General features: G+C 39.3%; 1 protein-coding gene across 1 annotated transcript in view; it reads right to left on the bottom strand.

Annotated features, from left to right (window-relative positions):
- Positions 1 to 13,797, bottom strand: part of DNAH11 (dynein axonemal heavy chain 11) — a 424,128-nt gene that overhangs the window by 136,960 nt on the left and 273,371 nt on the right. Inside the window, exons 57-60 of the mRNA XM_073630040.1 lie at positions 11,837 to 12,070; positions 9,719 to 9,865; positions 6,364 to 6,477; positions 776 to 919 (exon numbers count right to left, since the gene is read on the bottom strand). Of these exons, the coding sequence (XP_073486141.1) occupies positions 776 to 919; positions 6,364 to 6,477; positions 9,719 to 9,865; positions 11,837 to 12,070 (639 nt within the window). The remainder of the gene's footprint in view (positions 1 to 775; positions 920 to 6,363; positions 6,478 to 9,718; positions 9,866 to 11,836; positions 12,071 to 13,797) is intronic.

Consider the following 13,797-nt stretch of genomic DNA (forward strand, 5'->3'; position numbering starts at 1 on the left):
TATCACCTCTTGTAATTTGACAGGCCTTAGCTAAACTAGATGCAGGTAATCCAGAAGAAATTTTAAAAGTTTTAGGCCTAATGTCTTCCCCCAAATGAAGCTCAATATAGACTTTGTGTAAGGATCTGTCCTTTTTTATGGGTTAGTTGTACAATGAATTTGCTCCTTCAATCAGTCAGTTGAGTCGTGTGAATGCTGTTTTAGGATGTTGGAGAGCCATCTACCTCATTTATGGCCAGTAGGGTTGCACCGATGCTGGTATCGGTGCCAACACCGAGTATTTGCATATGCAAATGCTCCGATACCTGAAACCGATGCGATTTGAGCCAATACAAAAAAATGGGGTCAAATCTCACTGCAAAGAATCGCATGCTAGTCAGAGTGACTTAAGCCTGGGTTAACAGAGGAGTGGTGCGAGAAACTGCATGCAATTCTGACAAGAATCCCACCGCACTCCTGCTTAAATCTCATGCGATTCTTTGCAGTGGGATTTTAGCCCATTAATTTTGTATGGGCTTAAATCGCACCGCAATGGTATCGGTACTCAGTATCGGCGAGTACTTGAGCGAAAGTATCTGTACTTTTACTCACTGGTTAAAAAACGGTATCGGTGCAACCCTAACGGCCAGCTTTAAACAGGAAACAAAAACACAGCAAACAAGCGCAACATTTTAATGTTATGATATGTTAGAGTAAGTATGGATTGCAATGTTTTCTTTAAAAGAAAAAAATATTTAGTATATCAGATTGATAAATCATAATGCACACATTTTACCTTCCCCATGAAGACCTTGCAAGCTTTCCAGCTTCTGTCTTTAGGTACTCTTCCACGGGGGGCAAGCAGCACCATCACTGCAGCAGTAACGTTAATAACAGCATCTGGTGGATTCGGAAATGTTTTCAGCTCAGTAAGGTTTATCTAAATGGTGAGAAGATAAGGGCAGCAATATTATGGATTGTGTGCACAGATTTCATACTTGCCATTTACTGTACATAGTTGCCAACATTTCACATTTTTTTCCCAGGGACACCTTTTTTTGTTGTGTGTCCAAGCCATTGTAAGAGGAGAATGTACTTTAATTAGGAGTGGGACATTAATTTAAAATGGGTGTGGTTATAGAGGCATATCATTAACCTATTGTACAATTTAATTTTAAAATACTCTATGTACAGAAAGATTTATCATAATAAGGACAGAAAGAAAGCTAAGAAGGTAATGTTTATTAATTAAAATTATTCATGTATTTGTTCGGCTAGCTGGCCATACATGACTCTTGCTGAATCAGTTGAAATGGGAGCATGGGTGGCCCTGTCGGCATCATCCAGCTCAACAAAAGCCAGCTCCAAAATCGAAGGAGATGGGTGGAAAATGATCAGCCAAAAATGGACTGCATCCAGTCAGATACAGTTATTCACACAGCCATGGCTGCTGCTGTGTAAATACTAAGCCAATCAGAGGAGATTCTCCCATCTGTTTTGTGTGTATGTGGGAGCTGAGTGATTTGCCCTATTTCGGGGCTGAACAAGAGAATTTTTAGTCTGTACAATGAATTTAAAGTATGGCAATCTAACTATTCTTGTAGAGAACACAGTGATCAAAACTGCAGATACATTTGGCATAAACTATTTAGAAAACATCATTTGACACCGACCGTTCTGAGTTCTGCAACTCTTGTTGTCATTGCTGATGGGTTGTAGGTTTTGGTTTCATGTAGCGCAAAGCTGGAAATCTCCTGCATGTATGTAGTGGGGGATTATACACTGACCACCAATGTAGGGGGGAATTTACACTGACAACCAATGTAAGAGGAGAATTTCTACACTGATCACCAATGTAAGGGGGGCCCTACACTGAACATCAATGTAAGGGGGGCCCTACTACCAATGTAAGGGGGAAATTTCTACACTGACCACAAATATAGGGGGAATTTAAACTGACCACGAGTGTAATGGAGAATTTAAACTGACCGCCAATGTTAGGGGGGACCCTACACTGATCAGCAATGTAATGGGAAATTTACACTGACCACCATTGTAAAGAGGGACTCTACACTGACCACCAATGTAATGGGGAATTTACACCGACAACCAATGTTAGGGGGGGATTTCTACATTGACCACCAATGTAAGGGGAAATTTACATTGACAACCAATGTAAGAGGAAATTTACACCAACAACCAATGTAAGGGGGGATTTCTACATTAACCACCAATGTAAGGAGGAATTTACACTGACAACCAATATAAGGTGGGACCCTACACTGACCCCCCACTTAATGGGGACATTTTCTTTTCATTAAATTTTGTTTATTAAGAAAAACATAAAAAGGTACAGCAAACAGGTTCATAGCATTAAAAAAGGGTATCCATTGTAACAATGAGATTTTTCAGGAGACAAAGTACATAGAGCAAGATAAACCAGTATTCCACAACAGCAGTCAGATACAGTATTGCAATAATAAATAACAAAAACTGTCCAGGGTGAGTTGTGGACAATCAATTAAGTCATAAAATGGTACCTTTGGAATACAAAGTCATAGAGGAAGGCATTTATAGCTGAAATCAATAAGCATGACAACAAAACATGTAATGGGGACATTTACACTGACCCCAACACAAGAGGTGTATTTACACTAGTAGCCACCAATGTCATATAGACCAGCGATGTAACAGTAATACTTACAGTGACACTCCCCCCCTCACCAATCTCTGCATCCTTTTCCATCCCCTTTTAGTACACCTTTGCATCCTAAATCCTTCTGCTAACCTCTGGACTACAAACCCCTCTATAGTCAACTCTGCACCCCAAACTCCTCCTATGCTCACTTCTGCACCCCAAACCCCATCTCTACTGATTCCTGCACTCCAACCCTCTGTCTGTTTAACTCTGCACCCTAAACTATTCCTCTGCACCGCAACTCCCTGAGGCCCGGTAGACTCTTGAGTATGGTGACTCTTATTCTTCTTGGGAATTTGATCGTAATTCACATGTATGTATTATAAATTAGGAGATGTATAATAGGATTTATTATATGTTTTAGATTTTTTGTAATATGTGTTTTTATTCAACCTAGATTTTGTACACCACTCATATGTGTTGAGAATCTCACCCCAGCCTTCAGAGTTTGGATAAGACAAGATTATATTAACGTAACGTGTATATTTGGGCTGGGAGTGCGACATAACCTCTCAGATGAGGTCCATTCACTATGTACTATAGGTCATGGTTGCTTGTTTTTATGAATTACTAGTATTTTAATGCATACCAATAAATAATATCCTTTATTTTAAAAATCTGTGTTGGGTGCCTTAACCTCCCTGGCGGTATGATTATTTCGGATTTTAGGTGCTGAAAGCGGTACAATTATTTTGCATGGAAATTTGGCGTTTTATATTGTAGGTCTGTAAATCTTAACAATAACACACTTAAATCTGTCCAAACCAGAGTCTAGTAGATATCCCGGGTATGATAAAGTTTGAAACACAAAAACATAAATTATAATATAATAAATAAAAATAAATAATAAAAAAAAAAAAAAAAAATAGTAATAAAATACATTTCCCCACAATTCACTATCGCTCAATTCTGCAAGTGTTCTAATTTACTATCGCTGTTTTCTAGCTGGTCTAAAGCCACTTTTGACGTAAAGGGACACTTTTTGGTTGCTATGGACAATCTCCAGTTTCCAGGCAGAAAGAACAGTGTATATCATGTAAAACTGCATGCAGGGCATGGGCCAAAGCACTGGGGACAAAAGGGATGTGAAATCATTTCATACAGTACTGTAATCTGTAAGATTACAGTACTGTATGTGTTATGATTTTTACTTTTTTTTAAATTTGCCGCCAGGCTCCGCCCCCGTGCGTCGCGCCGCTCGCAGGGAACGGACCCTCTAGACGCGCTCCAGTAACCAGTTTTCTATCCATACACTATCCATACTCCGTACATAAACTATTGTTAATGCAAAAATACCTTAGTTTGTAAAGTAAGCATTTATGAGGTTATGCTTTGGCTAAATACAGATACTCCCCATCCACAGGCCTTCCTCTTTTCGAATTACAGCTAATCTCCTCATAGAATGTTAACAGGTTGGTCTAGCAAGAACAATATTTCATTGATCCATGCTGGGTTCTACTAATGATACCATTTTCATCAGCAAATTTTTCAAAAATGGTCCCTTATCATCCTTTCAATAGTTTACATACTACTGATGTTAGGCTGACTGCTCTATAGTTTCCAGGTATATATTTTGGCCCTTTTTTGAAGATTGGTACCAAGTTGGCTTTTTGACAATCAGCTGGTACCATTACAGTAGGTAAGCTCTCCTTAAAGATTAGGAATGGTGTAAGCCATTCGGTCCTAGTTATTTGCTACATTGAGTTTTTCAAATCTTTTTTGAACACTGGCATCTGTTAGCCACCAGGGTACATTTCATGTTGCTTTACTAGCAATACTGTTTTGTATATTATGCCCTTCTTTTTCCATTTTAAAAACTGAAGAGACAAATGTATTTAATAGGTTGCCTTCTCCTTGCCCCTTGTAACTAACTTCCCCTGATTATCCTTTATGGGACCAATATGCTGTGACCTCGCCTTTGAAAGTTTCTACTTACACTGTCCACAGTCTGGCGGTCAGTAATCTGTCACTTTGTTTAGAAAGTTTGGAGACCCCCACTTTAGTAGGAGCCATCTAGAAGCCTGAACCAATACTTGGGAAAACAGTTTAGTGAAGAATGCAGCTAGGATTGTGTGCTCAATTTATCCAAACACTGGTCCTATTATCCAGTTGAATGTTCAGCAGAGAGCCTAAAGAGTAGACCCCCAAATACAAGCTATGCATTAGAAGCAAATACTGTTGTTCAAGAAAGAGCATCCTGGTAAATGTAAGGTACTCGGACAAAAAATGCCACCTGCTTTGTCCAAGATCATGTGGATTACATGATCCACATGATCCACTATGCATGTTTAGCCTCGAACAGTAATGTTGATCTAATTTGATGTGCTTATATTTACCATACAAATGACATATTTTCTCATTTTAACTTGCTCATACATAGACATATAAATCTAAAAAAAGGAAAAGTCATTTGCATTTTGGCACCAAAATTTATCATTTATTTTTTTGCCAAGTATGTGGGACAGGAAATGCTCTATGAAAGATGCCTCCCCGATGAGCAGAAGAAAAGAGAGCTCTGGTCATGGGAAAATACAATTGAATTCTTGTAAAACATCAGTTAGACATCTTTAAACCCCACACATTATCTTGTCAGGCGTTGTTAAATCACAGCTCCTACTGAGAAGCAAAGCGTTCTGTTTACTGCTAAAGCGCCAGTTATCTCAGCCATAATGCTGACAATTATCTATTGTACTGAGTGGTAAATATTTTATGTATTACATATATCTCATTTAATGCCTCAGTTTTGTGCCCTTAAAGACAACTCCAGACAAATCTTTAAAATGCCCTATAATCTGCTAGTGTAATGAAGACTCATGTAATAATGCTGCTGTTTAACTAGCTTAATTACCTGAAATCGGTCCTATATAAAGTTTCCACAGGCCAGCTGAAAGTTGAAATCAGGTTTGCAGTAGAAGTGCCTATTCCACTTGATAATGGGTGGGGGATAAGAGAGCAGAGCTCAGAAGGAGCTTGTTAGAGAGGGTAAGTGCAGAATATGACGCAACAAGGGTGGATGGATCACAGGAATATAAAATATGTATCACTTTACAGGGACATATGCAGGTAGATAATACATATGCTTCTTAGCAGTGCTTTTACAGTAGTTCTATACCTGTGACAAAAAGCTCTGATAATACTAAAGGTTTATTTTGCTGAAACATGTAAATATCTAAAATGAAAAGGTGCGCCCCCAGAAAACTGACAATTCCATTTTGGGTGGATGCCTATAGGTTGACTTATCTACTGGCATCTGAGATAATGGCTGTGAGATTCTGTACTTGAGGTGTCATAGATATTAATGGGGGGGGGGGTCCTACTCTGAATAAAGGATTGTCCATACACTTTATATTACAGAGAATGCAGGGCACTGAACTAGACACTTCCTTGGGTCTAATTTAAATAACTGAATATAACCAAAACACAAAACTTGCTGTGGGAGCCCCGTAAAACCATCTACTGGTTATCTGCATACCATTTGTGCTAACAATTCATGCTGTGGATATTCTGCAGAAATCTTGTGATGCCAGAACCCACACAGCTCTCTATCAGGATACTCCAGTCCTGCCATCTTGCTGCTATAGCCCTCAAACACAAAGCTATGGGATGTATCCCATAAGTTATGTCTTGACTCTAAATAACAGTGAATTAACATCTTAACTAGAGCCAAGTATCATGCAATTACTTACCTTGTTAAGAGTATCAAGAGCTTCTGTGGCGGCCACTAATGCTGGTTCAGCTTTCATTAGATCATCCTCACAGTCCTTCTGTTTTACAGACACTTCTAATTGTATTGATGCAACCTAGAAGTCAAACAGTTATTCTCTTTCTGAATCAATGATTGCTATTGCCAACAATGTAAATAGTGCCTGCAACATTGAATGCCCTATAGCAGGGATATGCAATTAGCGGATCTCCAGCTGTTGCAGAACTACAAGTCCCATGAGGCATAACAAGACTGACAGCCACAAGCATGACACCCAGAGGCAGAGCATGATGGGACTTCTGGTTTTGCAACAGCTGGAAGTCCGCTAATTGCATATCCCTGCCCTGTAGTCTTCTAAGTTGCCTACTGACTACAAGTTACATCTTTATATGGTTAAATGTAGAGTAGCACTATCACTCAGCAGAGCTGAAAACAGTAGTTTTGATTTAAGTTTATAACCTGATGTTTAATATAAATTTAACATTTGTACAAAATCTTTATTTCACAAACATTTAAAGAGAAACGTAAGCCAGAACTGAACTGAACTGGGAAAGGGTTGTTTTGTTTACTGCTGCCTTCATTCTAGCTAGAGATAGTCCTCCCATTTAGTGTCCCAGTGCTGATGGTCAGCAGGTAATAATCAACAGTCTAAATCTATCCAAAGTTAAAAGTAAATCTAAACAGCTTTGGCTGGAATAATCCTTTTTTTTGTTTTTGGATAGAGAGGAGAGGTAAAACCTCTTAGAATAACAATATTTAATTGAATGCTGAGATCATCAGTGTGTGGGTGGTCTTTTGTTGATGAGTAAAAACCTGTTAGAGGTTCTAACCCTTCCCCATTCTACTAATAGAAGAAAAACTTTTATTGTTGGCTGCCTGATGTGTGGCTCAAGTGTACCTTTTCCCAGACTATGACATTAAGGGCCCATTCACACTATTGCTTCGTTGAAACATGCACATTACCCCAATACACAGCACATGTGCTTGTGCAACAGAGTCCTTTTCGTTCTGAATGGTACCCAAACACACCTTGCCAACGGGAGTGAGCTGCAGTGCAGTGTTCTGCCGGAAATGGTACATGTGAAGTCTCATGCAGTCTGAGTTAGGCAGCCCTTTACAATGAATTATTATTATTATTATTATACAGTATTTATATAGCGCCAACAGTTTACGTATGAATGGTCTGCATTGAAGCAAAACGTGTCAATGCACGTGCATTTATGCACAGCTACAGTTTGAATGGGCCATAAATTATTTGCATATGCTTAACAAGCAGTAAGGTGAAGATTACACTAGGGACAGCCCTTGCTGCCCCTCTGAAAAACAAACCATTGTGGATTGCCTTTCAGGGGCATTTTAAAGGCAGTGAGGCACTGTCTGTTTTAACCCTGCTAATGCAGCACCACCGCACTATAACCAAGTGCATTGCATGTGGATGCAGGGTAGCTGCAGCGTAGCCGCATTCACTTGAATGGGTCACGTTTGGCGGTGATACATCCTGCCAAATGCAACAGGTGAATGACTTTTGCCATGGATGTGGTATGTGTACAACCCCCTCTGACTGCCACTGCAGCTCAAGGGGGGCACTAAAAACAAGGCTCAACTGCCTGTTTTTAATGCCCCCTGTCTCTGACTGTAAACGAGCCCTAAAAGCTTTAAATAACAAGCCATCCCTCACTTTCAGCTGTTTGTTTTTGTTTTTTTGTTTTTTTCTTGTTTAACCAGCAGGTTGAACAAAAAACTGGCAGATCCCCACATCAGCACAAGTCATGTTGATGCAGAATACACCCCCCCCCCCGTCAGAATACACAGATCAGTGCTTGGAGCCATCGGCTGTCAGTGCTGATCGAATATTGGTCTTCCCGCCATGACCGTTTGACAGAAGCCAGTCCTTTGAACAGACAGTGGTTTTTCAACCTTTTTTCAACCAAGGCACCCTTTAAAATTTGCCAGAATCATGGGGCACACAAGTCAAAAATGTAAAAAAATGTAAATGTTAAGAACTCTGCATTACGAACTACTGAACATTGCCTTACTAACTACGGAAATCTGAGTTACGTAGTTTGTAAAGCAGATTTCAGTACTTTGTAAGGCAAAGTTTAGAGTTCAGTAGTTTGTAAGGCAGATTTCAGTAGTTTGTAAGGCAGATTTCAGTAGTTTGTGAGGCAGATTTCAGTTGTTTGTAAGGCAGATTTCAGTTGTTTGTAAGGCAGTGTTCAGTAGTTTGTAATGCAGTGTTCAGTAGTCTGTAATGCAGTGTTCAGTAGTTTGTAAGGCAGAGTTCAAAGTGCAGTAGTTTGTAAGGCAAAGTTCAGAGTTCAGTAGTTTGAAATGCAGAGTTCACTGAACTGTGCATTACAAAATACTGAACTATGCTGGTTGGGGCATTTCTTGGTCCCTTTGCTGCGGCACCCCAGAGGAATCTTCACGGTACCCCGGTTGAGAAATGCTGTGTTCAGTATTGAGGCCACTAGTTTAGCATACCCACAATAATTCTGTGAAGGTGAGCAGCAAAGGCAGTCTGCATATTTATCTAGAGGTAAACTTGAAATAAGCTGCTTGGGAATACTGGGAAAAGCTGAAATGAACAAAAGAAGTGTTTTAATATTTTTAAACTTTTTTTTCAGCATTTCTTTAGAACAATAAAGTCAGTTTTCCTGGACATGGCAGATGCTCTCAGACAAAAGGCTCACATATGTCCTGATGAGGACTAGAAGATCTGAATGCAGTTATGACTGTGCATCTAAGGCACAACAGCATAGACACACACTGAAATTAGCTTTTTACTGTCCCTTAAAAATCATAGAAAGGCTGCATTCACACTGAGGCGCTTTACAGGCGCTATAGCGCTAAAAATTGCTCCTGCATAGGTAAAGAGGTAAAGAGCCTCTCCTCTCACTCCAGTGTGAAAGCCTGAGTTCTTTCACACTGGAGCAGTGCACTGGCAGGACGCTAAAAAAAGTCCCGCAAGCAGCATCTTTGAGGCGCTGTGGGAGCGGGGTTTACCCCGCTCCTAAAGCACCCCTGCCTATTGAAATCAATAGGGGCCGCAATAGGGGTTAAAAGCGCCCCGCTAGCGGGCAAAAAGGGACACAAAAATGACGGCGCTTTACCGCCGACGCCCCCAACGTCCCAGTGTGAAAGTAGCCTTAGAACTAAAGGTGTGGAAATTCAGAGGAAGGTCGAGTGGCAAACAAGTTGGAAAAATACAGTTCCTGGTCCAATGATCACAATTCTGCACACATTTTGTTACCTGGACTCTTGTTGAAAATGGTTTTCCAATAAAAGATGTACTTTAAATGTTACTCAGCAGCAGGAGATGACTGTGATACACTTACCTTTTGCTCCTCTGCATCAGCAATGGTCTTTTCCTGACTCACTTTCTCGGTCTGAAATCCTATTTTAGTAATTAGCGCTTCAGCATCCTGATTTCTCTGCTTCAGTTCTGCCTCTTGAGAGGCAAGTTTGGCTTTAAGGTCTTCTACCTGGAGAAAAAAAAAAGTTACTATTTTTTTTTTTTTTTTTTTAGAATTTCTTGGTAAACTAGTGCATTAACTTGCTTAATAATGGAATTTCTTTATTGAGAAATTGTATAAAAGACGTACAGCTAAATAACATGCTTGAACATTGTATAAATGATTTGTTCAGTTTCATCAAAACCCAGACTTTTTTTTACTGGTGGTCTGCTCTTACAACAGTCAACTGAAGGAATACGGTGCCTACCATCACAGTCATAATAAAGAACATGTTAGGAACACTTAGATAAATCAGAGGCGGTAACTATTCCTCTCTGGATTTATTTAGAGGTCCAAAAAGGTAAAGTGCACTGACGTGGAACAATTAGCCATGATGGAGATTCCTGCACCTCTAACTAGCGGCATTAGAGAGAGCATGTATAAGCCATATGGAATGATAAAGGGGTTAAGAGTTGGCAAAAAGTGTAAGCGAAGAGCAGTAGGCAACAGTATCAGGCAGAAAATATATTAACAAGGGGCATTCCGACTACATGACATGCATATAGGATTTTGGCAGTCTCAAATTTTTGGTGCAGAGGGTTCATTGCGGCAGTCTATTTGATCTGGTAATAAAGACCTGTAGAACAACACAAGGATCAGAAATCATGGTTTTCTCAAACAGGGGGTTATTTATTAAAGGCAAATCCACTTTGTACTACAAGTGCAAACTACAAGTGCAAAGTGCACTTGATATTGCACTAAAAGTGCACTTGAAAGAGCAGTCGCTGCAGATCCGAGGGGGACATGCAAGGAAAATTAAAAAAAACTGCATTTTAGCTTGCACATGATTGGATAATAAAATCAGCAGAGCTTCCCCTCATTTCAGATCTACCCCTCAGATATACAGCGACTGCATTTCCAAGTGCACTTTCAGTGCAATTTCAAATGCACTTGTAGTGCAAAGTGGATTTGCCTTTCGTAAATAACCCCCACAGTGTATAAAGACTCAGCTGTGTTAGCACTGTTCCATTAGTGGAACTTCTGTCAGCACAAAACCTTTCAAGGGGAAGACATTTTTAATAGCCCACTTCTCACTCCAGCTGTCAGGTGACATTATGCAGAGCCAAGGCAATGAAGGATATATGAAATTGCAAAATGGTGTTTTCTTATTAGATTCATTGCTTATGCTTACCATGTACACAACCTGCCTCTCCCAACATCAAACTCCCTGTGGGTAATCAAGCAGGAAAGTTGGGGGTATTTAACAAGGTGTAAAGTCATTTTTAAAGGAATATAGACACAAGAAAAGTGTTTAATAGGATGATGGACATCCTGCCACTTATTAGGGTTACCTCTTCTTGCCTGCAAGTGTCTTATGTTATACTGTATATTGCCCTGCCTCCCACTGCTGTATACCTAGTCAGTTTTGCCCGGCACAGACTTATTGTAGCAAATGCTTATCATAAAAAGTCCTGATAAAGCAGTGTTACTTGAGTGTCTGTGTCTAGAAGTGCTTTGGTATATATACACATACATACATACATACATACACACATATACACACCATATATACACTTCACTTGTACAGGTACTATGGGGGAGGAACCCACTGGCTAATCGGGAAATTCAAGGGATGTTGTCTTTGTTATTCTCGCCCCTACCTGCTTCTTTTTTCCTTTTGAAGCTTGTTGTGTTGGTTTTTTTTTATCCTCTACTGGATTGTTGTGCAGTGTCTCCACTGCCCTGGAAGCCTCTATTACCTGAGGGGACATGAGGTTTCCGCTTGCAAACGGGAGAGGAGGCCCATGTTAGGGACTCGGACGGTTGATGAAGTTCCTTTACTTTCTTTGATTTGGAGCTTTTGGTGGTGGATGGGCACCCAGTTTACTCCTTCCCAAAGGTACAGGAAATAATTTTTATAATCATTTCAAATGTCAGTTACTGTATCTTACTTTGCTGCATGTCTAGTCAAAGAATAATTTAAAATGCATGAAAGTTTACCTGAGATGCTGTAGTTTTCAGTTTTTGTAAACCATTTTCCAAATGCTCCATTTTTTGAGATAGCTCTTTCCTTTTTTTATCAAGGAGATTTTTGTATAAGGTTATCTGTTCCAAGAAACTTTTTGGCGTGGTATAATTATATCGTTTCTCATTCTGGTAGTATTTTGTACTCATTTCATTGACACTGGTGTGTACATATGCCATGAACTGGCTGATTGACTCCTTAACATTTGGCTAAAAGAAAAATGCACGAAACAAAAAAGACTTGTAAAACTAAATATTTTAAAGTGTACGAAAGAATAAATATGGCACAGTGACATTTCAGTGAAACTAAAGAAGGCCACACACTTGAAGATAAGGTTGTTTAATCTGATTGGTAATAGACCAGATATTTTAGCATGTTTCACCAGGTTATTAAATCTAAAAAATCTGGATGCTGAGCCACAATTGGGAGATGCTAAACAATGGCAATATAGAGTAGAGGTCACTAGATGAACACATTTTGCATCGTATAAAAAAATAAAAATAACTACTTACTTAACTACTTAAAAGTAATTAAGTCTTTCCATAGATAGGCCATTTATCAGAATATTTGGTGCAGAATAGTCTCTTCTGCTGTGATAAAGCTGACAATCTAAATGAAAATATTTGTAAAAGGCAGAAGTAATTTTAGAACAAAATATGGTGCAAAAAGGAGGGTAGGCAAACAAGGCCTAGATTTTTAAGGTTTTAAGCCCCTTAAATGGGCTTTCTGATCGGGTTCACCTCTCAGTTTTTCAGGGGCACCTCATTGGAAGCCCACTGCAGTTCTATGGGCAGTCTTATAGATCTGCCCATAGACCTGCATCTATATCTACCTCTAAGTCCGTCCAGGTCTGGAAAAAAAAAAAAAAAGAAAAAAAAAAAAAAAACAGAAAAGGACTGTGTTTTTCCCCCAGACATAAACTTCAGAGGTAGCATGACGTAAATCGACAAGTCTGTTTACATCCAGCAGCCCATAGATCCAACACAGGTCCACCACAGTCATCTGTCAAAATGCGGACATGAAACTGAACAGCACAGATGTCACAAAAATGACATCCATCCCAATCTGCTCTGATTCAGCAGGGGATCTGCTCATACATCACCTGTCGAACAGAGAGAAGAGCACCTGTGTGAAGGGACCCTGTGTTTTTTGTAAGGATGAAATTAACTATTTGAGCTCCCACAGCTGTATATAGAGCAGCTATAAAGAGGTTGGATAGTGAAGAGATTTGGTTTTGCCTATATTGATGTTCATTATCAAATAAACTCTTCCATAGTCTATTATTGCTGTGCCATCTTCATATTTTGCTTTTTACAATGGTGGATTTGTGCCTTAAAGTACACCCTTTAAGTTTGGTGTCAGTGTAGTGTTTGTAGATGTGAGGGCTTGTATTACTGCTTGTGTGTATGGGCATCACAGTACACAATGCAGTCTTTGTTATATTAAGCAGTCCCAAGATCTAACAATTTAGAAACCCAGGATATTTATATTCATAATTTTTATAATTGAAAAATGTGATGTTGTATATGCATTTCACCAAGAAAACCTGCAGCTCAAATTTCTTTAAGTATCTGTTGTACTCGCAGACTTCTAAATTAGTTGCATTCTGTGGACTCAAAACCTCATAAATATAACAATTATTTATGACTTTCTTTACACGATTAACAACCTTCAATTAATCACAGAAAGTCTGGAAATCAATTAATAAGAATTAGATGAGGAACACCTAGTCTGGGAAAAGTTACACATAATTTACCGACGCGCTGTCAATAATTGTTCCAGTTCCAGATGTATTACAGAATGCTATCTGACTGTTTAATGATGCAGGTAAATGACTACATATTTTACAATTATTAAAGGAAGGAAGCCATTTTAACAGATTGACTTCCCGGGTTAATATTTTGTATGAGAAAAACTAGGTTATTATTGACATTAA

The sequence above is a fragment of the Aquarana catesbeiana genome, linkage group LG05, assembly GCF_042186555.1.
Source record: "Aquarana catesbeiana isolate 2022-GZ linkage group LG05, ASM4218655v1, whole genome shotgun sequence".
NCBI lineage: Eukaryota > Metazoa > Chordata > Amphibia > Anura > Ranidae > Aquarana > Aquarana catesbeiana.